This window comes from Chrysemys picta, chromosome 3, assembly GCF_011386835.1.
Source record: "Chrysemys picta bellii isolate R12L10 chromosome 3, ASM1138683v2, whole genome shotgun sequence".
NCBI lineage: Eukaryota > Metazoa > Chordata > Testudines > Emydidae > Chrysemys > Chrysemys picta.
The window spans coordinates 90,469,273-90,494,881 of record NC_088793.1 but is presented as its reverse complement, the minus strand read 5'-3'; the positions used below and the strand labels follow the sequence as shown (position 1 = coordinate 90,494,881).

General features: G+C 42.1%; 3 protein-coding genes across 8 annotated transcripts in view; 2 read left to right on the top strand and 1 right to left on the bottom strand.

Moving 5' to 3' along the window:
• Window positions 1-7,297, bottom strand: part of KPNA5 (karyopherin subunit alpha 5) — a 33,312-nt gene extending 26,015 nt beyond the window's left edge. For 2 of the 5 annotated variants that reach the window (XM_005306355.5, XM_065588385.1), the window contains exons 1-4: window positions 6,927-7,235; window positions 4,975-5,108; window positions 1,540-1,641; window positions 1,358-1,457 (exon numbers count right to left, since the gene is read on the bottom strand). In XM_005306355.5, coding sequence (XP_005306412.1) covers window positions 1,358-1,457; window positions 1,540-1,641; window positions 4,975-5,108; window positions 6,927-6,930 — 340 coding nt within the window. In that variant the 5' untranslated portion in view covers window positions 6,931-7,235. Of the gene's footprint in view, window positions 1-1,357; window positions 1,458-1,539; window positions 1,642-4,974; window positions 5,109-6,475; window positions 6,716-6,926 lie in introns of those variants that run through there. The other 3 variants (XM_042845575.2, XM_065588386.1, XM_042845576.2) reach the window with 3 other exon arrangements.
• Window positions 7,298-7,378: 81 nt separating this feature from the next.
• Window positions 7,379-23,137, top strand: ZUP1 (zinc finger containing ubiquitin peptidase 1). 2 transcript variants are annotated; one of them, XM_024109367.3, is made up of 9 exons: window positions 7,379-7,676; window positions 11,083-11,193; window positions 12,516-12,637; window positions 14,153-14,321; window positions 16,305-16,493; window positions 17,179-17,347; window positions 19,776-19,927; window positions 20,322-20,542; window positions 22,910-23,137. In XM_024109367.3, the coding sequence occupies exons 1-9, from the start codon at window positions 7,379-7,381 to the stop codon at window positions 22,955-22,957; spliced, it is 1,479 nt and encodes a 492-aa protein (XP_023965135.1). In that variant the 3' UTR covers window positions 22,958-23,137. The 2 variants fall into 2 exon arrangements, with proteins under 2 accessions (XP_023965135.1, XP_008170958.2); XM_008172736.4 differs by having other exon boundaries at window positions 12,513-12,637.
• An 870-nt stretch (window positions 23,138-24,007) lies between these two features.
• On the top strand, window positions 24,008-25,177 carry DHRS1 (dehydrogenase/reductase 1). Its single transcript, XM_005306379.5, has one exon. It carries the CDS (start codon window positions 24,152-24,154, stop codon window positions 25,136-25,138), a length of 987 nt encoding a protein of 328 aa, XP_005306436.4. The 5' UTR covers window positions 24,008-24,151; the 3' UTR covers window positions 25,139-25,177.
• Window positions 25,178-25,609: the final 432 nt, after the last annotated feature.

Below are 25,609 nucleotides of genomic sequence, written 5' to 3'. Positions count from 1 at the left end.
TCATTCGACCACTTCCTTTTAGAATGTTTCCAAATGTCAGTGTCTGAAATTTTGTCTACAAGTTGTGCCCTGGGGGCTCTTTACTTGAATAGTAGATTGTACAGCTATTTATTATCTAGCAGAAATAATTATTAGATAATTGCTTAAGGGAGACCATCAGTTTAAAAACTACACTTATCTCAATTTTCTATGAACTTACTATTGTTACAGATAACATCTAAAATTACATTATAACAGAGGTTACAGGGGGAAAAAATATATTTTTCCCTTTTGAATTTTTGTATCTGGCAGCACATTCTCTACAGTCCGTTTCAGCTTCAGCGCCAGCCTACCTCCCGGCCTCAGAGGTAAGGAGGGGCACAACCCTGAAAAGTTTGTGGCCCACTCCCCTAAAGCACGACAATTCATATCCATCCCAAATTTAGTTTTAGTTATTCTTATCTAATGCAACTCTGAATGTTTTCATAAATCAATATAAAAGTCTAGGTTTTTTTCAATCCTACTAAGCTCTTGGCTTCAACGATACATCGTGGCAACGACTTTCACAAACTAACTGCATTTTGTGTAAATATATTTCCTTTTATCAATTGCTATACCAATAAAGCAAGATATCCAAAAATCCAGCTGCAACTTGTAGCTACATATTATAGTTTGTACTACAAAAAATAAAGTACTTTATAAAAATATGCTCAAGACTGAATACTTTAATTTGGAAATCAAATAGGAATAATGCAACAGGAGAATACCAAAACAGTAATGGTTAGATAGATAGATACTTTAAATAAGTAGGCATAAACATATTGAATATGGCTTCCTAATAATTTCAGTTCTCTAGGCTTCTTTTGGATGTATAATTATTTAAATATTTATAACATTTGACTCACTTTTGTTAAAGATCTGATTATACAGAACAAGTCAATTGTGTATTATGTTCCATATAAAGGAACAAATCAGCATTAGAGATAGAGGACACTATGGTATCAGCCACAATCCCAACTACAATAAACTGGAAGTATATTTTAACATTAGCAGCTGAATCAAAATTGTTCAAGGAATTCAAGCATTGCAATGAGCACTGGTAAGTGTGCAATCACTGCCCTAGCTCCCTTTAATCACAAAGTCCTTGCTTTTATTGCTTTATCTGAAAGACTTAACATTACTGTAATGAATCTTTTTGTGTTTAGCTATTATGTCCAAATGAATGTGACTACTCATCTGATTTAAACATAGCTAGTAGCTCCAGACAGATCGTTTTTTTTTTAAAGTTACAAATTTAAGATATATAAATTCAATGTGACTAATATTTGTTAAATGAACATAAAGCAAGCAGCATAAAAAAACTAAAATGCTGATTTACCTTTAGAAAGCAGTTTTCTAAATTTCTGTGTTGCTGTGAGCTGTTGATCAGGATCATCTGAGAAAATCATCTGTACCATATCAGCTGTAATAACTTCTTCCTAAAAATGTAAAAATGGTATCTTGTTTGCAATTTTAAGCACATTTGTAAAAATACTTTAAATGTATTTATGTATTACTTACTTCTGGAATAGGTACAGTAGAGCTGACATCAGGATCCTGGATGGGGCTTTCTACCATAGACTCTTCATTTCCCAGGAGAGAAACATTTCTGCGTTTAAATAACTAAACAAAGAAAAACGTGTCAAATTTTACATTGTTCTGTTTATTTTAATTTATGGGATAGATATGCAAAGCATATAGAGAGATGAACTGCTACAGATTTTTTTTTTATAAGTTTGAAGAAAATAAGTTTCCAAAAGCAGTCATCAAAACCTCTCACCAATTCTCAGAAACTTCACAGAAAGTAGTGGATCATATGAAACAGTAAGGCATATAGATTAGGATGAGTGATAGTAATGTCTCAATTTTCAAAAAAACCCTGAATTTTAACAATGACTGTATACTGCCTCTCTTCTTCTCCCCAATCACTCATGAAACTGGGGATCTTAAAAAGAAGTTTTAGGAACTTAAAGGAAAAACCCAAACACCCCTGCAGTATTTGTAATCCAGAAAGAGCTAATGTACCTTAGAGCAGGGGTTGGCAACCTTTCAGAAGTGGTGTGCCGAATTTTCATTTATTTACTCTAATTTAAGGTTTTGCGTGCCAGTAATACATTTTAACATTTTTAGAGGGTCTCTTTCTATAAGTCTATAATATATAACTAAACTATTGTTGTATGTAAAGTAAACAAGATTTTTAAAATGTTTAAGAAGCTTCATTTAAAATTAAATTAAAATGCAAAGCCCCCTGGACCGGTGATGAGGACCCGGGCAGTGTGAGTGCCACTTGATTATGACACCGAGGGTCCATTCTTCTGACACTTCCTCCTAGTCCATGTTTTGTTGCACAGCGAACAGATGACTGATTCCACGTCTTCACCTCCATATTTAAGCATTTCAGAATGAATGCTGTCCAAACCAGGTGCCTTGTTGTTTTTCAGCTTCCACAATGCTTTTTTATTTTTTTTACTTCTTTGATATTTACCTCAGATAAACCATTAGACCTAGATATAGATGTATCATTGTTAAATTCCAGTCTTGTAATTGTTCTGGTTGGTCTTTGAAGTGTTCCACCGCTCTATTTTCTTGTTCCGTCTGTGTTTTCAAAATTTCTCCTTGTTTCCCTTTCACTGGGACACTTCTTGAAACAGTTAACAGGATATGGATCAAAATTCAGATCATGTAGACAGTTCTTGTATCGTTTCTTTCCCATGCTTCTTCAGCTTCACTAGCCTTACTTTCTATCCAATTTCGCTTATCTTTTTTGCATTGTTTCTTTACTGCTTTGTTTTCTTCTTTTGTCTATAATTTTCCATGTTTCTTCTGATCCACTGATCTCTATTGTTTCCTCTCTTTCTACCAATTATCTTTTCAGCTGCTTCTAGCATAGCTGTTTTGAAAAAAATCCCAGTATTTTTCCACTTCGTTTTCTTCAAGATCTTTAAGGGCCTCAAACCTATTCTTGACCTCTATCTGGTACTCTTTTTGTATCCTGCAATCTTGTAGTTTCTGTGTATTGAATAATCTGAGTCGGTGTTCTTTCTTTTTAAACGCTTTAAACTTCAATTTGATGTCTGCTTTCAGCAAATAGCGATCTCTCCCTATATCTGCTCCTCTGAATACGCGTGTGTCTAACACTGATGTTTTCCACCTCTAACACAGATATAGTCGATCTCATTTTTTGTATGGACATCTGGTGAAATCCATGTCTTTTTGTGCATATTTTTATGTTGGAAGGAAGAATTGCAGATGCTAAGACTGTTTTCAGCACAAAATTCAAGAAGTCTTGTGCCATTGTCTGTCGTTGTTCCAGTTGTATGTGGGCCAATGACTGTTTCCCAACCTCTTCTTTCATTCCAGATCTGGGCATTAAAATCTCCCATAACTAGGACAAGATCGTGGTTTGGTATTTCTTTCATTTTCAATTAGTTAAATTCTGTATGGAATCTCTTTTTGTCCTCTTCATCTGCATTGTTTGTGGGAGCATATGCCTAGACCAAGGGTCGGCAACATTCAGCACGCGGCTCGCCAGGGTAAGCACCCTAGCAGGCCGGGCCAGTTTATTTACCTGCTGACGCGGCAGGTTCGGCTGATCGCGGCCCCCACTCGCCGCAGTTCGCTGTTTGTCTTTTTTTTTTCTAAGTTATTTTTAGCCCTTATAGAAGCAAAGGTTGCCTTGAAAAATGAACCAAGTGTAAATCACTGCTCTGTTGATTTCCTGAATGTTCAGATAGCCAAAATGATAGTTCTGAGAGACATGAACTGTCCCATCTATCTTAGTGTATTTCTCACACTTGAAGATAACTATTTAAATTTCAACATTAACTATTACATTGTAGATCAGGGGTCGGCAACGTTCGGCACGTGGCTCGCCAGGGTAAGCACCCTAGCGGGCCGGGCCAGTTTTATTTACCTGCAGACGCGGCAGGTTCGGCCGATCACGGCCCCCACAGGCTGCGGTTCGCTGTCCCGGGCCAATGGGGGTGGCGAGAAGCGGCGCGGGCGAGCGATGTGCTGGCCGTGGCTTCTCGCCGCCCCCATTGGCCCGGGACGGCAAACCGCAGCCAGTGGGGGCCGCGATTGGCCGAACCTGCCGTGTCTGCAGGTAAATAAACTGGCCCGGCCTGCTAGGACGCTTACCCTGGCGAGCCGCGTGCCGACCCCTGGTCTAGACTATGGTGCACTTAATGTGCCGAGAGTGGACTCTAGCGGCCAGTAGCTTATCTGATATTGGTTGCCAATTCATAAGTGATTTTGCAGTGCTATTCATGATGATTTCTACACCTCTCTCATGTTTGGTTCCACCTGAATATAATATTGCTTTTTCTCCAGATGTTATCATACCTTGATCTTTCCATCTAACTTCACAAAGTCCTAGGATGTCTATTTTATATCTATCCATTTCTTTGATTACCTGTGCTAATTTTCCTGCACTATTTAGAGTTCGCACACTCTAGGTAGCTATGGATGTACTCTTTTTGGCCGTTACATATTAGATAAATTAAATTACTTTTTAATTACATAGTAACAGACTAAAATTAATATACATTGTTTTAATGCAGTTCACTGAGAAACTTTAAAGAAAAAAGACATTCATTTCCAAACTGACATCACAACAGGTCACTACCAAAATATAAAATATTTACCATCATCACCTGAATATACCTAGCTTAATATATTAGCCTCCTGTATCTGTTTATATATTGGAGATACATCAACCTCAACTGTAATATTTATGCTTTAGCAGACTGTTCCTAATTTTTTTACATGTAAACAAAATGTCTGCTACTGTCTTGATTTTCTTCTAGAAACCAAACTTTAGTCTGTATCCGTAAACAACTACAGTTACTGAAAAATCAGTCTGTTTATATGAATATTATGTATAACTAAATCTTTATGAATGGAAAGCTCTCAATTGACAACCACGTTTATTACATTTTATGGTTAAAAACCTACTTGTTCTTCTCTTTTTTGTTTCCGAAGCTGGATTCCATCCTCTTCTCTCCGTCTGCGCATTTCTTGAGGATTGAGTGCATTGTTCTTGTAACTTTTCATTCTATAATTATCTTTTCCTGGACTCGCCATTGTGTCTATAACAAACAAACAATGGGATTTTTACCCTCCAAAAATCTATATTTTGAGAGACATAAGTGCCTTCTCTTGGATTATGAACCTTTGGGGCACAGGCTGTGTTTTCCTATGTTTGTGGGCAGGACCTAGCCCATTTTGAACACTGCTAAAATACCAAAAAGAGAGAATATAGTGACTTAACAGCTGTATTTTGTAAACTCTAGCTTAGACTATTGCAATGCACTCTACCCAAGATTAACCATGAAGGGCACTTAAAAGCTGAAAAATGAAGCTGCCAGCCTTATAAGGAAGGTGAGCTGGAAAAAGCATATTACACTGTGAACCAACTGCAAGTCGCCTTCAAAATGAAATCTGAAGTGCTGATTATTGCCACTAGTAACAGTTAAAATTTCTATTGATGTGCAAAAAAAAAATTAAACCCCACCCTCATCTCTTAGCAGCAACCACTCTGCCAAAGGGAATTGAAAGGGATTGGTATTTGTTACTGAAATAATCAAACACACTGAACACACGCAAGGTGGTCTGCTGAGTAAGGTGGTACCTTTTTCACACAATTAAAAAATGCATCTGAAAAGTGACTAACCACCCAAAGGCACCACGATAAGCGCTCATATGTGGAATTCTTTGCCACCAACAATAAAGCCCAAATTTCTCAAGAACTGTACAAACCTCTTTGCCCAGGCTTTTGCTAATTAATGTATTCAGGCCACTATCAAGTTTCCATTTTTCTGCAGAATGCTGTTCATTTTGTAACCTCATCCCTCCACCCACCTGGCTGTTTTGTCTATCTGTTGCATCCTGACACCTAGATAATAAACTTTCTGAGACAGAGACACAAAGTGGGTGGGGCAACATCTTTTATTAGACAAACTTCTGTGGGTGAAAGGGACAAGCTTTCTAGCTACACAAAGCGCTTCTTCAGTTCAGTACAGCTTGAAAGCGTCTATCTTTCAACAACAAAAGTTGGTCCAATAAAAGATATTATCTCACCCACCTTGACTCCCCAATATCCCAGAGCCAACGCAGTTATAACAACACTGCATATACCTTTGAGACAGCCACTATCATCTTTGCTATTTGGCTATACAGGTCCTGGCACAATGACACCCAGAACGGGGTTTCTAGGCCTACTGTTATACCCTGATCTCCCCATCTCAGTCCCGTAAATATGTGGTGTGACATGGGTTTGGCTCGAGATGTATTTTCTAATCCAGCTTCTAATCCAAACCATATGAAGTCCACCCAAACTCTCTGGTGAGAGCAAGTGCCACTAGAAAGCAGACAGCAAAGAGGCTATGTAACTGAAATAAAAAGGGGCAGGGAAGTTACATTCCAAACATTCCGGAACTGAAGCCCCATCTCTGACCTGAGACGAGGAACCATCCGAACGCAGGCGGGGGTGGGCGGAAGAGACCACGCTCCGGGTCAGGGCCGGTTCTCAGGTGCCGGCCACAAGAAACAAGCAACTACGACCAATGCGGGGCTGCACCCGCTGCCCAGCCCCGTCCCCGGCCCGGTCCGCCAGCTCCGCGGAGAGTCTCCCGGGTCGCCCTCCTGTCACCTGCCCGGAGACCCAACTGCTGGGGACGCCGGCTCTCGCTGCGCTGAGCACCCTCGACGGGCAAGGAAGGGCGAGAGTCGCGAGCGAGCGTGACGCTGCCGCTCCCAGCGCCGGGACACTACGCGGGAGACGATGGGAAGGGCCCGATCCGCCGCCCCCGGGGAAAGGTGACAGGCGCCACCGAGCTCCGCTACTGGCACCCGGAGCCCCGGCCGGGGCGGGCGGAGACACCCCACTCCCCCTATTGCCCTCTCACCCATCTATGCGGCGGCGGCTCCGCTTCGCCGGAGGGCAGAGCAGCGCCCGGAGAGGTTCGCAATTCAAAATGGCGGCCTCAGCCCCGCCGCCGAGTCCCTCCTTCCCAGCAGGCTTTGCGCGCCGAGCTTGAGCAAGGTTGAGCCAGTGACAAGCCGGCGGCGCCTCAAAACACTACATGTCCCATCATGCATCGAGGGGCGGGCCTTGGTAGCAGGCGGGAGGGAAAAAAACAATTGACCCTTTCAAACCGGAAGTTCTCGAGTCCGGGGATAGAGTGATGGCCCTAGTGATGTCATGACGTCAGGCAGCTGAGCGACTCCTACCGCGCATGCGCTGCGCTTAACTTGAAGTTGAAGCAGAAACGAAACCTGCGGGTGAAGAGGGGAAGCGCTGACTAACGGCAGCCGGCCCGGCCCGAGTTGTTGATCCGGTCCCTGGCCTACCGGCGCCATGCTGCTGTGCGAGCTTTGCGGCCAGGCGCTGCGCACGGAGCCCGAGATGAGGCGCCATCTGCTGCGCGCGCACCTGGAGCGCGAGCCCCGCTGCCCGCTCTGCTCGTTCTCCGCGCCCGGCTACGACGAGCTGCGCGCTCACGTGGACAGCGCGCACCCCGAGCCGGGGCCGGGCCCCGCCCCCGCGGGCAGCCCGCCCCAGTGTCCCTTCTGCGGGGAGACCGGCGCCTCGGGCCGGCAGGTGGAGGCGCACGTGAGGTCGCGGCACGGCCACCTCCTGGACCCGCCGGCCCCGGGTGAGTGCGGGTCCCCGTTCTGCCGTGTCTCCTCTCAGGCAGCCCCAGGGGCTCTGTGTCCCTAGCCCGGCTCCGCACGCCCCAGCACGGGTCTGAACAGCCAGTGAGGCAGCGAGAACCATACACCCGAGCCCTCCTGTACACACGGCTCGCTACGCGCCCGAGCTGTGCCGCCCACACGCCTGTCTTTAGCAGAGTAGTATCAGAGCGTTAGCTGTGTTAGTCTGAATCTGTGGCTTGAGGCAAGTGCGGAAGTTGCCTGCCTTTTTGTGCCGGGTGTAATTACGTGTAGCCTACACTCCGCCCCACGTGTGGACAAGCTCTTAACAATTAGCTCACACAAGACAGGCTCCCCTGCCCAGTGCTCCTGCATCTGCTTAACTATGGCTGAAGGCATCATGGTGCCTAAAGCTAAGCATGGGCGTGACTGAGGGCCACGGGTGATGTGTATGTATCCGAATACTAAGTACAACACTTATTGGAGTTATAGTATTGCTTAGTCATGCAAAAATGTGGCACACATAATAGTGGCAACAAAGGCTAAGGATTTTTGTGTGACAGATTAAATTGCCTTTCTATTTGATTTATAAACTAATAACAAAAAATATCCAGAAATTGACAGAGTAAAGTGACATATTTGACCGGAAACTATCAAGCTATTCATGTACACTTAATGCTTGAGACAAAAAAGGCATTCAGCTTGAGGAAGAGGGCTGAGAAAGCCATAGGAGCTGAATTGGATGCAGTGTCCCGCATGAGCCTGGGAGAGAGGAGGGACAAAGGTGGAGAAGACAATGAGCATCCAGAAATCCTAGTCTTAATTTTAGTGTAGTCAAAATGCTATGCTGTAGTTAAAAGTTGAGATGGAGTTCTATTCTGAACACCAATATTCAGTTTCTTGTATCTTCAAATATGTTTAGTCCTGGCATCTCAGCCAGGAAATGATTCCTTTAAGAGTGTTTGGGGTGACTACAATACATTAGTGTCTTCAGTTTTAGAAAGCTGTCCTAAGGAACAGTGATACGTTTATATGTTATAAAACAGGGGTAGGTAACCTATGGCATGTGTGCCAAAGGCGGCACATGAGCTGATTTTCAGTGGCACTCACACTGCCCGGGGTCCTGGCCACCAGTCTGGGGGACTCTGCATTTTAATTTAATTTTAAATGAAGCTTCTTAAACATTTTAAAAAACTTATTTTCTTTACATACAACAATATTTAGTTCTATATTATAGAGTTGTAGAAAGAGATCTTCTAAAAACGTTAAAATGTATTACTGGCACGCGAAACCTTAAATTAGAGTGAATAAATGAAGACTCGGCACACCACTTCTGAAAGGTTGCCGACCCCTGTTATAAAGTCACATTTTACGTATATTCCAATGTCCAGTCAATAGCTCCAACTGTGTATATCTCAAACTGACGTTTGAGAGTACAGTGAGCAGTGGGAGCTGTAAGCATTTCAAGGTCTTATGTAGTCGATTCTTTCATGGCTGCAGGATTTGCCATATAACCCATCTCTTGATGCAGATATGAGCTTTAGAATCCAGCTTTCATTTTTGTTTTTGTTTTTTTTCCTAAGTTATTTTTAGCCCTTATAGAAGCAAAGGTTGCCTTGAAAAATGAACCAAGTGTAAATCACTGCTCTGTTGATTTCCTGAATGTTCAGGTAGCCAAAATGATAGTTCTGAGAGACATGAACTGTCCCATCTATCTTAGTGTATTTCTCACACTTGAAGATGACTATTTAAATTTCAACATTAACTATTACATTGTAGATCGGGGTCGGCAACGTTCGGCACGCGACTCGCCAGGGTAAGCACCCTAGTGGGCCGGGCCAGTTTTATTTACCTGCAGATGCGGCAGGTTCGGCCGATCGCGGCCCCCACTGGCTGCGGTTCGCCGTCCCGGGCCAATGGGGGCGGCGAAAAGCCATGGCCAGCACATCGCTCGCCCACGCCGCTTCTCGCTGCCCCCATTGGCCCGGGACGGCGAACCGCAGCCAGTGGGGGCCGCGATCGGCCCAACCTGTCGCGTCAGCAGGTAAATAAAACTGGCCCAGCCCGCCAGGGTGCCGAACGTTGCCGACCCCTGTTGTAGATCATTCCAGCAGAAACATTCATCTATTGTGCGTATCTCACGGTTCTGAACTGTATTTCATGTTTCCACAACAGCCCCTTCTAAACTGTCTAAACCTGCAGCTTCACTCCTGACAAATTCTACAGTACAGTTGTGTACCATTACTACAAAAAGAAAACATAATGACAGCATTAAATGCTAGAATTTAATAAAAAGATGGGGGAGGCACTACTATGCTGATTGTGTATAAGATAACTACATCTTCCATTAATTTTACACACATACACACACACTCACTCTCTCTTGCAGAATTCTAAAGTGCTGCATACTTTTGTTGCTGAATGTAGGTCCATGGAGCATAAGAGGCCTTGTCTCTAATAGTTACAATTTTTTTACTCATGGTGAGCATAACTCATTGCCATTTTCCTGCAACAACAAGGCTCCATTTATTAATTCTCATATACATTGAGTATGTCCCAAGAAAGGGAATTGAGAAAGGAAAGTGAATTTTTGTAACTCTGTAAAACTATTTTTGGTGTTAACAACACATTAAAATCAAAAGAGTGATTAAAAGTTCTAAGAAAAAGTCTTTGTCAAAGATTCATCACAGTGTCCTTTCTATGTAAATGGAATAAGCAATTCCCATTCCAGTCTTCTGGTCCTCCAAGGAAACCTTTAGCAAAAACAGTAGGCAAACATAATATATTTTATATTTCTAAGTTTAAAAAAAAAATAAGCAGGAAAAATCTCTTTTGGGTGGCGGTAGGGAAAACTTCCCACCTCTTTTATACATCATAAAGCAGAAAAATTACCAGCTGATTTTTTTCCTTTGCATGTTGGTTTCACAACTGTAGGGCTGGACGCGTGTTCTTTTGGAAACATGGGTTTCTCCCTTGACAGCAGACATTTCTTTCTTTTGCTTTTGAATGGATGTTTCAAGCTAAACATCATCGCTCTGAAAGGAAGAATTGGTAACAAATTCTGATCATTAAGTTAAATGGGGCAGGATATTATGCTTGATGAACAGTTATTTGATAGAAAAAAAGAGAATCCCTCCACCAGCAGACTTGTCATAGCTTAAGTGGGAAGAGTTTAATTTTCTTAACATACAAACTATATAAAAATCCATTTTAAGAGTATAATTACTCTGTACATTTCATTGGGTTATCCAGTAGGAAATTCTTTTGCTGTCAATACAAAATTAATCACTGTTGTCAGCTTGAACATCCCTCTCAGAATATATACTGTCAACTGTTTTTTTTCCTCATATGAAATACCAAATAATAGCATTGTTCATCACATTTAAATCAGTTCTTCTTTAAATACAGGAAATAGTCAACAGCTATATGAATGTCCAATGTGTGATCTTGTCTGTGCAAACGGTCAGATTCTCCAGGAACATGTTGACTTGCACCTAGAAGAGCACCGCTTTTCAGAAGGTACATGAAAAGATCAAAACTTGGTATTGATCAAAAGTATTTTAAATTAGTTGTACTTCATTTATATTTATTTATAGGTACCAAAGCAAATCAAGAAAAAGATAGTTTGAACTTCTCAAGCATTTGTCTAGGTTTGTACAAGAAAAAATATTACTTTATTAGGCAGATGCCACTATCAACTCTGAACTTAAGGTTACACTAAACTTTAGTCAATAAGTGAGAGGTAAAACCCTGTAATTCCCTTTTACAGGTCACTTTCACAAACTACACTTACTGCAAACCATCACAATTTATTTTTTTATGGAACCACTAAGCAGATGTAGTGTACATATTTGGCAAAATTAAAGCATTTATAATGAGACACTTTAAAAAAAACTAGCCCTGCTTACCTTATGTTTTTTCCAACTCCCTAAAACATATCCATACACACACATGCTCTAAATTTCACATATGTAGGTTTTCTATGGTAAAGTCACAATTCTTTTTTTTTTTGCCAAGAGTAGGTGCTGGTGCTGGTTGACCAGTTACTTCTGTCCTCTTATATGGGCCTCTCTGGTTCCCTAGCTCTGTATCCTTCTATCAGATTCCCATTCAGTCCCTGACACCAGGTTTCTTGTTTCTCACTTTCAGTCCATGCCACCCAACCTGTCATGGATCTGATAAAGTTTGTCTGCGGGAGTCCTGGTCTTTTGGAACTAGTAAGGTCCAACAGATTGGAGCTCCTCTCTAGCAAACTAAAGGAGAATTTTTTCAGACACAGACGATGCCTCGTTGGTAGCATTTACGAGTACTGCTTGTCAGGTAACAGTGCCCATAATCTTCCATAGCATCAGATCACACCTACACCAATTCTATTTAAAGTTTTTTGTTAATAACTTAGTAAAATAGGAGATTTTTTTCCCAAAAAGAGTTATCCTACGGTTAAGTTCACTCAACTGTATTTCCTGTCAATGCAATCACTAAAAAACAAGGAAATACTAGTTAACTTCCAGACAAATTCAGTTCACATGCTTTATCATCCACACATAACCCAAATCCACAGATGCCTTAGCTTCACAAGAGTCCCTTACAGTTCAATATACACCTGTCCAGGGCATACCCATCCAGTTCCTCAACATTGAACTCTACACACATCCTAATGTCTGCCTTAATTCTTTTGTTGTCAGTATACAGAAAGCAAACATTTTAACCTCGGCATTCACCATTTCATCCTCTACCCAGCTATGTGTATGCAAACACATTGGTATAGGTAAATATATATTTTTATGTCAACCTATTGAAACGTGCATGCATCTTCTTTTCTTTTAAAATGATACTAGTAGATATAAATGTAGGTGGAAGTTTAAGTGATTTGGAACTGGCTCAGCAGATCCAGAATGAAGAAGACAGACAGCAAGGATTAGAAGAAGCAAGACGAGAAAGAGAAGAATTCCAAAAACTGCAGGTACTGTAAAATTTTTCCATGGCATCCAAACGGTACCACTGAAAAATTTTGCAACCACAAACTAAAAACAAGTATCTTGGAGTTGTTTGTGCATTCTCACTTTAGCATCTCACATAACTCTTTATTTGTATCTTGCTATTTTTCACATTTTTTGCCTGGTAATTTCCTATGACACAATTTGCTAGCAATTTAGTAATAACAAACTGAACAGCTATAATAGAAACTTACATTATTTTTATTTTGATAACTTCATATTATAATTCAGATTAATTTGAGTAAGGTGAGACTTGGAGCCCTTCTCCATGAGTGATAAAATAGTCTTGCTTTTCACAGTTATGTATATCTGTGATAAATATTGTGCAGGCAGAGCTGAACCTGAAATGATTAAATTTGGTAGTATCCTAGTTGTGATGTACTATAGGTGCAGTGCATTTTGTACCATATGAAGAGAAAGTCATGCTTTTCTTATCTATAGTATAAGAATAAATTCTAATACGTGGCTAGTGATATAATAAAAAGCAGTCAAGCTCTGGCTTGGAGTAGGTTTGAACATAGCTACCGTGTATCTAACTCAGGAAATTCTAGTCAAGCAGCTCTATCAGCCCGTCATACTTTATTGCTTCAGTCATTACCACATCACTGTAAACAAATTTTTGACCAATGAAATTTGAGTATATAAAAAGAAAAAGCTCAACTGCTTTGATTGGCTGAGTGACCTTTGTCAGGATCTCACTACAAAACAATAAGCTGGGGAAAATGCTTCTATTAGGAAGTCTCTAATAGGAGTGTCATGTTGAAATTCAGAGCTGACTTTGTGGGAAGGTAATGTGGTCTTGGAGAAATGGGCAGTTTGGGAGTCAGGAGGTACTGGGTTCTAAATATGGCTTTGCCACTGACTTGATGTGTGGCCTTTGGGCAGGTCATTTCACTTTTGTCTCATTTTCCCCAACTGTAAAATGTGAATCCTCTCCCAAGGATATTTTGAAAATTAATTAGTTAAATATCTATACAGTGCTTTGATTATGCAAAGCACTAGATACATGTTAAGTATTATTATTTAATTTTATTTATTTGCATTAAGTAGCTATGTCATGCCTGTGTATAGTAGCTGTCACATAATAAAGTATGAATGTAAAATTAATTCCTTTGAGAATGGGAGTTTGAGAGGTCCAAATTCAGTAAAAGCTCATGGTAGGCTTTATTAATTTAAATAAGCATAAAAATTTCAGTAATAATATTCATGTGTTACAATTTATTTTTGTATTGAGTCCAATAATAATCAAACACTTTCCTCAGAAAGGTGCTTTCCGGCAGACTGATGTTATCAGTTCAAGCTTGACATAGCTGCAGCAGAGCACAAAATGCCACATGGCAGAATTAGTTCCATGTTAAGAGCATTTCCAAATCATTGTTTGTTTGTTCAGAACAATACCTGTTAATTGCATTCTTTTTTATTCACAATGATAATCAGCAGGAAGAAACACATTAAAATTATTCATATTTTGTGCTCAACAGAGACAATATGGATTGGATAGTTCTGGAGGCTACAAGCAGCAGTCACTAAAGAACATGGAACGGGAAGTAGCTAGGGGAAGGATGCAGCCTTCTGAATATCATAAGAGAAAAGCTGACATGATGGAATCTTTGGCTTTTGGTGTAGATGATGGGAAAACAAAAACCTCAGGTCAGTATTTAACCTGTGTTGCTGGAGGAGCATGGATCCTTTCATCTTTTCAGCTCAGATTGATCGAGACCAAAAGTTGTCATGATGGCATTGCTATGACTGCTGCTGTTCTTGTTATTACTCATGTAGTTGGTCTTCTCATTCTGTCTAGTTACTACTATGTAGCTCACCTCCGTTTCTGTACCATGTATTTAATTAGACCGGTGGTTCTCAACCCATTTACCATCACGGGCTGCATCTAATACTACCTACACGGCCCTGAGGATGTCACATGGGTCGCAGCTCTGTGCTGATTGGGCCACAGGTTGAGAACCTGAGCTAGATAGAGAGGGGTTCCGTCTCAATTCAGGGCTGTTGGATATCGCTAGCTACTTGTACTATCTTTTAATTAGGTAGAGCCCAGCATATTCCTGACTTCTTGTTTAGTCCCATCTTTCTGCGATCGATGGCCCTAAAATTTTGGAATCTAGCTGTCTGGTCTGTCCATTTGGCCCTCTGCCTGCTTGTCTGGATAACACATGATCTAATAGGGTTTTTTCAGGTCTTTGTTTTGCAGTTGAGTCACTTACATTTCTATTTGTGTTTGGCAGGATCTCAGCTAATTCCATAAGGTTCTTTATTTAACCTTCCATCACTAATAACGTTCACTTTCTCCTGAAGACAGTGTAGTGCTTGCTCAGTGGCCCAGGTACAGTATGTACCAATGATATAATGTAGCGAAAAGACAGCATACTCAGCTGTATTTTTTCCTTAACACTTCCCTGCATTTTATTCCACTGAAAGGTTATCCTACTGGCAGCTTTTGTTTTCTAGCAGTGATTCTTTTGGTGACAACTTCAACTTCAACTCTCCTAATTGGAGAGCCCAGGAAAAGATTCTTCAGTGGTAGATGTTTACTTAGTATCTAATTCAGATAGCATTTAATATGCTAAAGTTTAGATCCCAAGCTACTTCCAGTATGTTAAGTGTACTAAAAATTACCAGTGCCTTTTAAAAAGGCATTGAAAATCCTTTCATTTTATTTGCCTGCCAAAACCAGAGTTCAAGGTTTTGTTACCTTAGCTATAGTTGGCAACTAGTGCTTACAGAAACTTCAATTCAGGCCTCTGATAGTTAAAATTTAGCTTTTAATTCCACCTGCATTAATTGGAATTAACAAATTGGTCTTAAAGACTTGAGATCTTAAAGGTGAACTGCAATGCTTTTTAAACTTTAAGGGGTAATGTTTATGGCAGAACAACAAATGAGGCAGTATATGGCCTTTGGGCACTTACATGCACCGGTGAATGCAAAGCTACTTCCAAGAATTTTCTTGCTGCATAACAATAATAGACTTGACATGCCACAATGAGTGGCTTTTCTAATTTTTGAAAGTTTGAGTTCTATGCCACTGTTTTCTTGGACATTACTTTGGGGGATGTTGCTTGGTGAGTAATTATTCAAGGACTGCCTTAAAAAGTGAGGGTCTGGAAGAAGTGTGAGAGGATTACCGATAGTATCCATAAGGATGTTCATGGTTGAAAAGGGATAACATGATGGGGATAGAGTGTTAGCATTGTCTGTTGGAATTACTTGTCATACAATTAGTAGTAATTAGTCACATCCCTTGTATCACTTCTGTAGTTCACAATTGACCAATTATACATATGCTGTTATATTTTCATGCAGTGATGCTATATTGATCTTAGAAAAGGCACTTGATGTGGCTGCAACAGAAAAGCTCAGCCAGATTTTTAAAATATATGAGAAATATGTTGATTCATCAAGTTATGGTATGTGGGAGAGAAATGAAATGGCCAGATTGTCTAATGTCTGTACATGACCTAAGTTCACGATTTAACTGACTGCTATATGCGTATTCATCAGTTCTGACCTGTGTTGTCTTTTTGATTTCTCAACCTGTTCCTAGATAAAGAGAACCTGCCCCTACAGAATATTAACTTGTGCATTGTGTAGGCTTAATATTTATATTCTATCTTTTAGGAGTCATTGAAGCACTGTGCAGGTACTATCAAAATGAAATCAAAGATGTAAGGCGTGTATGGCTTTCTACAGGAGTGGATCACTTCCACTCATCTTTGGGAGACAGAGGTTGGGGTTGTGGCTACAGGAACTTTCAAATGCTGCTTTCTTCATTATTGAGGAATGGCATGTATAATGACTGTTTGAGAGGTATGTACAGTGAGTTACCATTTTGAATGTTAACTTCTGCATACAACATTCTGATTAATTAGAAATCAAGGAGTGTAAACTTTGTGATACTTAATAGGTTAGTGATATCTATGAAATACTTTCTTTATCGTTAGCGGTATTCTACAAATTTTCAGGAACAAATTTGAGACAAGAAGACTGAATACTGAAGGGGACACAACTGAAATTAATATTTTAGAGTAAAGAGCTAGAAATAGAAATGTATTTTTGTAACACATTAAGGCTGTTTGATTATCTGTCATTCCTGTTTTTATAAATGAAACACTGATTAAGACTATGGCCTGGTCTACACTGGGGGGGGATCGATCTAAGTTACGCAACTTCAGCTACGTGAATAATGTAGCTGAAGTCAACGTACTTAGATCTACTTACCGCGGTGTCTTCACTACGGTGAGTTGACTGCTGCCGCTCACCCATTGACTCTGCCTGCGCCTCTCACGGAGCTGGAGTACAGGAGTTGATGGGAACGCGCTCGGGGATCAATTTATCGTGTCTAGACTAGACACGATAAATCAATCCCCGTTGAATCGATCGCTGCCTGCTGATCCAGCCGGTAGTGAAGACATACCCTTAGTTGCACTTTTAGCAAAAGAGACTGCTTCAGTTTATGGTATCAGCAACATAAATGTTGCTTTTTTTATTTCAGATATTACTTTAATTCCTTGTATTCCAAAAATTCAGTCCATGATTGAAGATGCTTGGAAAGAAGGTTTTGATCCTCAAGGAGCATCTCACTTCAGCAATAGATTACATGGTACCAAGGCATGGATAGGAGCATGTGAAATTTATTCTCTGTTAACCAGTCTCAGGTTAAAGTACGTGAAGATTTTCAATAATCTCTTAAGAATAAGGGATGTTTTCGGTTCCAAACTAAACATATTGAGCAGTAACAGATGATAGTACACTATGTTGTTTGTCTAATTTTATAATTATAGAGCTAATAATTGACCACACTTTTATGTCTCTTCTCTTCACATCAACTTTGAAGGTGGTGGAGGTGCCAAAATTCTTAGTCTATACGTATGCTGTGTTTTGTATATCTGCACACTCAAACCAATTTAAGCCATTGGTTTCTTATTTTAAATTCCTTTCCATGAGAGTGAGAACCAGGCACACTGCTTTTGGAGCTGTATAACTTATGCAACTTCATTGGCTTTAAACTTGACTGATCTTTAAACGCACATAAGACTGAAGCTTGGTCTAGACCAAGGGTAGGCAACCTATGGCACGCGTGCCGAAGGCGGCACACGAGCTGATTTTCAGTGGCACTCACACTGCCTGGGTCCTGGCCACCGGTCTGGGGGGCTCTGCATTTTAATTTAATTTTAAATCATAGAATCATAGAATATCAGGGTTGGAAGGGACCTCAGGAGGTCATCTAGTCCAACCCCCTGCTCAAAGCAGAACCAATGAAGAAAATGAAGCTTCTTAAACATTTTAAAAACCTTATTTACTTTACATACCACAATAGTTTAGTTATATATTATAGACTTATAGAAAGAGACCTTCTAAAAATGTTAAAATGTATTACTGGCACGCGAATCCTTAAATTAGAGTGAATAAATGAAGATTGAGCACACCACTTCTGAAAGGTTGCTGACCCCTGCTGTAGACACTTATCAGAGGGATAGCCGTGTTAGTCTGGATCTGTAAAAAGCGACAGAGTCCTGTGGCACCTTATAGACTAACAGACGTATTGTAGCATAAGCTTTCGTGGGTGAATACCCACTTCGTCAGACACTGTGTTCCTTACAGTGGCTGTTGGGGCTCACAGCTATAGCTGTGAAATTGACAAGAATGTCAATTTCATGGCTGGTAGGCACCATGCTGTGAAATTGAGCCCAGTGGAGGGCTTACAGTTTGTCAATTTCACAGCTACAGCTGTGAGCCAGGCTGCCCTGCACTGAGAGCCCAAGCTCTCTGTGGAGCTCCTGGGTGGAAACCAAGCTGTCCAGGCTGAGAGCCCTGTGGAGCAGAGACAATAACAGCATGAAATTGGCAAGAATGTCAATCTTACGGCTGTGAAATTGAGCCCAGTACTAAGCTCACAGCTGTGGCTGTCACCCTGAGGTGCATGGCTCCAGGTGTAAGCACCTTGCGGCTGTTAGTGCCCTTCACTTGGCTATCAGTGCCACAATTCAGTTGGTGCAAGTGCTCCTGGTGCGGATGTGCTTCATCAGCAAAAGGAGGGTAGTATGGACACCAACAGCCAATTGAATTACTTTGGTGGCTGTAGGGTGACCTAAGTTAAGTTGACCTAATTTTGTAGTGTAGACAAGCCCTTAGTTAAAGCACCACACAATTTGTGAATCTGCATAGAACTGCAGGCAGTTATTCGGCTTAAAACTTAGGGCATGTCTTCACTATGGCGCTAAATCGGCACCACTGTCAGTGCAGCAGCGTCGATTTAGCAGTCTGGTGAAGACACAATAAGTCTATGGGAGAGCACTCTCCCATCAATGCAATTAATCCACCTCAATGAGAGATGGAAGCTATGTCGGCGGAAAAGCTTCTCCCGCCGACATAACGTGGTGTAGACACCGCATTAAGTCTATGTGAGTTACATGGCTCAAAGGTGTGTGGGTTTTTTATACCCCCGAGCAACTTAACTTACATTCACTTAAGTGGCAGGGTAGACAAGGCCTTAGTAAAATTCCATACCACCTATGCATAAAACTCACTTTAATTAAAGCTTCACATTCATTAAAACTTTCACAGCCACTCTTCCTAATTGAGATCTAGTCTTATGAAAAAAGTTTTAAGTGCAGCTATTGATTTGCGTGTGTCTCAATTTACTACTCAAACTTAAAATATGATGTTGTCCTGTCACTTTGGATAACTCAAGGTGAAGGTGAAAGGATTTTCATAAACTCCCCAAATTACCTTTGAGCTGAGACTAAGGATGGAACATTTGTAACCAAAGGGATAGGTTTTTTTTTTCCAGTTTTGGGCAATAGAAATCACATTGCTTCTTAAGTATAGCTTTTGCTCTAGTTGTAAAAAAATTTTAGGCATAATATGAAGGTATCTGGCTGAACTGTCATCAGGCCATTCCAGACCAGCAGGGTCTGTGGTCTGTTTCTGGTTCCACACAATTATGAAACTACTGCTAGTGCTATTTTTGTAAAGGCAGTGATAAGTGTATCGGACATTTCAGACTAAAGACTAGGCACTACAAACCATTCAAACAAAAAATCTGGACTTACTATAATACTCTGAGTTTTCATCTTAAATCTCCTCTAGGTGTCAAATCATTGACTTTCACAAGCCAACTGGCCCCTTGGGTACACACCCTCGTTTATTTGAATGGGTTTTGAGCTACTATTCTTCAAACAGAGAAAGTGGTACAAAGGTTGTGTGTACCCCCAAACCACCTATCTACATGCAGCACCAAGGTCAGCATAATCTGTACTAGTTTCTTGATCTCTTGTATAGAATTTTATTATATTTGTATAACATGGTACTATTTCAAATGACATTTCATATTCTCTGCCTCCTTCATCCCTGTATGTAGGAAGTTTCCCAATTTATTTCCTGTTAATCTTATTTGTTGTAAGTAAAGAGAAATATATAAAATAAGATTCCCATCAGATTAAAATTGTTACAGTCGACTGAAGGCCAGATTTGGGGTTTGAACTGGTTGATATCAACTTTTCATTGGCAAATAGCTTGTTAAATAAAATGTTCTCATTCTTTACTTGGCCAAAGGACTTGTAGCAATAAAGGGATAAAAGAAGTCCTAGTACCTGATGCGAGTTTTTAACTGTCATTATTTTGTTTTGAAATTAGGGCATAGCCGTACTATTGTTGGCATAGAAGAGAGGAAGAATAGAACATTATGTTTACTAATATTTGACCCAGGATGTCCATCACAAGAAATGCAGAAACTGTTAAAACAAAGCAATGATGATACCAGTCTCAAACTACTTCGGAAATTTGTGGGTAGCTTAAAAGATAAGCAGTACCAAATAGTGGCTGTAGATGGCGAGCTCTCACCAGAGGAGAAAGTTGTAAGTATTCAAGAAAAGTTTCTGTACACAGAAACATAATAGAATTAACCTTTTGTCTTAACCACTCTGGATATATACAGTTGATAATCTGGGTGTGTTGTGATCTTTTTTTCATCTTTCCTCACCCTACACTCCAGCAAAATACCCCAAAACAAAACGCCCATCTATTTATTCTTCACTAATAAAAGTAAGATCTTTAAAACACTTTAGTATATATTCTTATACTCATGTGGTTCAAGTTCTTGTAATTCTAATTAAAGGAATATTCAAGACCAAAATATATATACTAATTCTACTATTCTTAAAAACAGTTTCCTAAATCAGTTTTGTGAAGCTTGCAGCTTTGTGTATGTACATAATACTTTACATGTATACAGCATTTTCTCCAAAAGAAATACTGAGCTCTTCTCAGAAACAAAGAATACCATACCCAATTGAAACTGCAAAGAGAATTTAGTTAGATCTTGTCTACACTAAGATTAAGGCTGTAGCAATAGGTTATTGTTTTATATGTAAACCAGTGGGGGATGAGACACACATCACCAGCATATTTCACACTGGTATTGGCTGACAGCAGAGAAATATAGTCTCATGACGCCTAGGTTCACTTCCTGGTTCTGGAGGGGAGTGTACTCAGTGGTTAGACTAGACTGTTTTTCCCCTGTGTCTCCTGTCTGTCCCTTTCCCCCTCTCCCTCTGCTGCTCTTCATCCTTTAGGTCCATTCCCCTGCCCCTCTGCATTCCAGTCAGGTTGCTTTCTCCTCTATCCTGCCCAACAGTGGCAATATTGATTGCTTAGGAGACACTGTCTCTGCTGAATTCTATTGCCAGACACAGCAGTTCTCAGAAGTGTTGGCGGAGCAATTACAGGGAAAGTTCTGTTCAGTCCATGCAGCCATATACTGATCATGCTTCAGCCCAAATCATAGAAGATTAGGGTTGGGAGAGATCTCAGGAGGTCATCTAGTCTAACCCCCTGCTCAAAGCAGGACCAACCCCAACTAAATCAACCCAGCCAGGGCTTTGTCAAGCCGGGCCTTAAAAACCTCTAAGGATGGAGATTCTACCACCTCCCTAGGTAACCCAGTCCAGTGCTTTACCATCCTCCTAGTGAAATAGTTTTTCCTAATATCCAACCTAGACCTCTCCCACTGCAACTTGAGACCATTGCTCCTTCTGTCATTTGCCGCCACTGATAACAGCCGAGCTCCATCCTCTTTGGAACCCCCCCTTCAGGTAGTTAAAGGTTGCTTTCAAATTCCCCCTCATTCTTCTCTTCTGCAGACTAAATAAGCCCAGTTCCCTCAGGGTTTCCTCATAAGTCATGTGCCACAGCCCCCTAATAATTTTTGTTGCCCTTTGCTGGACTTTCCCCAATTTGTCCACATCCTTTCTGTGGGGGGGACTGGATGCAGTACTCCAGATGTGGCCTGACCAGTGCCGAATAGAGGGGAATAATCACTTCCCTCGATCTGCTGGCAGTGCTCCTACTAATGCAGGACAATATGCTGTTAGCCTTTTAGGCAACAAAGCAATATGTTGACTCATATTCAACTTTTTGTCCACTTAATCCCCAGGTTCTTTTCTGCAGAACTGCCACTTAGCCAGTCGGTCCCCAGCCTGTAGCAGTGCCTGGGATTCTTCCATCCTAAGTGCAGGACTCTGCACTTGTCCTTGTTGAACCTCATCAGATTTCTTTTGGCTCAATTATCCAATTTGTCTAGGTCACTCTGGACCCTGTCCCTACCCTCCAGCATATCTACCTCTCTCCCCAGTTTAGTGTCATCCACGAACTTGCTGAGGGTGCAGTCCATCCCATCATCCAGACCATTAATGATGCAGTGCTCCATGGATTTAGAATTCTAATAGGCCTCTGCTGAGCACATCCAAACAAATTTTTCAGAGGTTTATAACTTGGCCAAATTTGGGGTGAACTTTTTGGGCAATCATCCTTGACAAAAGACACATCCTTGACACCAGGTGACCCCCTCCACATGAAGGTGTTAGAGCTTCTCAACAAAACAGTTATATGAATTTTTTAGTATAGGTAAAATAACTACTTCCCTAATCTCATTCTTTCAGCTGAAATTTAAACCGTCAGCCTAAGGTAGACACCCAGCATGGAAAAACTTCACCGTGAATGTCTAAAGTTTGGTAAAGTTATAAGCAACTGCAAACAAGGTTTATAATGGAAAGAAATAGGTAACTTTAACTCTAGGTTAAAGTTATTTAATACTTCAAAAAAAATTATAACTAATTTATAATACTGTTTTGAAATTACTTAACATATACTTTATGTAAGTGTGAGCATTATTAAGTGATATTTTTGTTCTCTGAATGCATCTAAATTTTTTTTTTTTTTTTAAGGTTCGCTGCCAGGCTTCTCAAGTGTTCACAGCAGCGAGGATTCCTTAAAGAAGGGCCTATTTGCTACTTTTCTCTGGAACTCAGTGGATGTGAAACTTTAAATGCATTTAGACAGCTTTTCAATCATCTTATTTATAATGTGTTAATATTTTTGAGCATCTTTACTTATATCTTGCCAAAAAAATAAGTTTGTCCTGCTAATTTTTTAATAAATATTTATAGGCTTCATGATTGTGTACTCTATACGCTGCAGGAATATAAGGTTGGGCCTTATGTTAGCCCTGTAGGATAATAAAGTGGGGAATCTGGTCAATTTACTGGAGTATGGAAGATTATAGTGACTTGCTCTGGATGGGAATAGTACTACAAGGTTGTAACTGCAATGTGTCACTGCTGTATGACTCATCAAGGCTCTTATTTACTCTTCCACCAGTTTTTATTAGTATCTACTCTACCACCCTTTCTGTATAGGAGCAACCCTATGGGGCTATGTGTATCTATGTTATTTATAACTGCCTTAACAGTTGCAAAGTTCTTGTTCTTCTATATTCATGATGATGTCTTAGAGGTGAGGAGTTGTACCATATGGTGAGGGTCATGCACTGTACATGTGGAGCTGCTGCTTCACCATGAATCAGTGTTGCAGAAAAAAAAATTCAAAGGTGGAGCTCAGAAGCGCTAGTAAAATTGGAGCAAAGGATTAACTCACAGCTGGCACTCCTTTCAAAAGACGTGTTGGATGGGTTCCAGTCCTGCCTCTAGAGCCTTGCCTAATACGAGTGTTTCACGGTCCGCTGTATTCAATCGTGGTGTGACGGCGCAGCTAGTGTGCTGACGGGAGGGGCAGTATTCCTGCAAAGAGCTCTGGGTGGCTGGACTCTGACTCGGAGCCATATTGTCCCGTCCCCGTGCAGACAGTGAAGGGAAGATAGCAGAGGGGTGATCCTAGCATCCCCCAGCCGTGCTCCGGCGCCAGGGGCGACGGGCCTGGCGTGAGCAAAGCGGTGTCTCCAGCGCAGGGGCCGCTCCCCTTTTGTAAGCGGGGCGGGGCGGCGTCTAGCTGCAGGCGGGGGAGACTCATCCGGGCCGGAAACTTCCGGCGTGTCCCCAGCTGCATCGCGGGAGAGTAGAAGGCAGGGGCGGGATTTATCCGGGCTGCAGTGGCCGCGGCTCTCCCCGGCTTGTGGTGCAGCCGCACCGCCTCTCGGCCGACTCCGGCCAGCGCCCTCCCGCGGCAGCGGCATGTCCGGCGGCGGGCGGCTCGCGGGCCGGGTGTGCCTGGTGACCGGCGCCTCGCGGGGCATAGGGAAGGGCATCGCGCTGCAGCTGTCGGAGGCCGGCGCCACCGTGTACATCACGGGCCGGCAGCGGGAACCGCTGGTCCGGGCGGCGGCGGAGGTGTCGGCCCGGGGCGGGCGCTGCGTGCCCGTGGTGTGCGACTCGTCGCGGGAGGAGGAGGTGGCGGCGCTGTTCGAGCGGCTGCAGCAGGCGGACGGCGGGCGGCTGGACGTGCTGGTGACCAACGCCTTCTCCGGGGTGGATGCCATCGCCGCCGAGCTGGGGCTGCCCTTCTGGGAGAGCCCGGCCTCCTTCTGGGACCAGATCAACAATGCGGGCCTGCGGGGCCACTACCTCTGCGCCCACTACGCTGCCCGCCTCATGGTGCCAGCCGGGCGCGGCCTCATTGTCGTCATCTCCTCGCCCGGTGGCCTGCGCTACATGTTCAATGTGCCCTATGGCGTGGGCAAGGCCGCCTGCGACCGCCTGGCCGCCGACTGTGCCCTCGAGCTGCGCCCCTACGGCGTGGCCTGTGTGACGCTGTGGCCCGGTCTCGTCCGCACTGAGGCAGTGCTGAAGGAAGCCGAGGGCTCAGGCCCGTGGGTCGTGCAGCTGCAGAAGATGATTGGCAATTCGGAGAGCCCAGAAGTGAGTGGCAAGTGCGTGGTGGGCCTGGCGTCCGATCCCGCCATCATGTGCCACAGCGGCAAGGTGCTGCTCACCCCAGACCTCGCCCGCCGCTACCGCTTCCGTGATGTGGATGGGAGACCTGTCTACAACTACGTATCGGTGCGCAATATTCTCGTGATGCTGATGCCACGGCTGACCTGCCTCTTCCGCCTCATCCCAGAGTGCGTCAGCATACCCAAATGGGCTCTCACACTTTACTCTAGCAAATTCAGTGTCTACCCGCCCCTGCAAACAGCCCCCAAACCTGGAAAAAATATTTGATAAATTAATAATAAAAAATGTGCCCGTGATGTTTTTGAATTTTCTGTTTCTTCGTTTCTTTCTGAAAATGTGTCTTGGAGTTGAAACTTTCCCCTCTGATGCCCGGCGAGTCTTCAAAAATCCTCAAAGCTGGCTTTCCCCAGAGCTTATTCCTTTTTGGTGAGGGACACTCCCTGATTTGGATGTTAATTTTAAGGTGGTGTTTATAATCTCTCCCTCTGGGGAGGAAGGGTTTGGCTGAGTGTTTCAGAGAGCTTTTGAAATCATCTTCAAAGTTTTGCAATAATTCCTGCCTTCGTTTGCTCCCCATGGCCAAAGAACAGCTATTCATGCTAGTTCCCCATAATGCGAAGACCATAGAACTTTTATTTAGTATATAACCGCTTATCCATTTCCTGGAAAAAATTTAAATTCAGATTTAATCCTTTGCTGTTTAAGAGTTTCTCATTAGAATGCTTTGGATACCCATAG

What these genes read in the sequence shown, in the direction of transcription:
- DHRS1 (XM_005306379.5), top strand. Translation starts at nt 24,152, where the DNA reads ATGTCCGGCGGCGGGCGGCTCGCGGGCCGGGTGTGCCTGGTGACCGGC.
- ZUP1 (XM_008172736.4), top strand. Translation starts at nt 7,379, where the DNA reads ATGCTGCTGTGCGAGCTTTGCGGCCAGGCGCTGCGCACGGAGCCCGAG. An exon ending in AGAGCACCGCTTTTCAGAAG is followed by an intron (nt 11,194 to 12,512) that starts GTACATGAAAAG and finishes AAATGATACTAG; the next exon opens with TAGATATAAATGTAGGTGGA. An exon ending in GTATAATGACTGTTTGAGAG is followed by an intron (nt 16,494 to 17,178) that starts GTATGTACAGTG and finishes TTTTTATTTCAG; the next exon opens with ATATTACTTTAATTCCTTGT.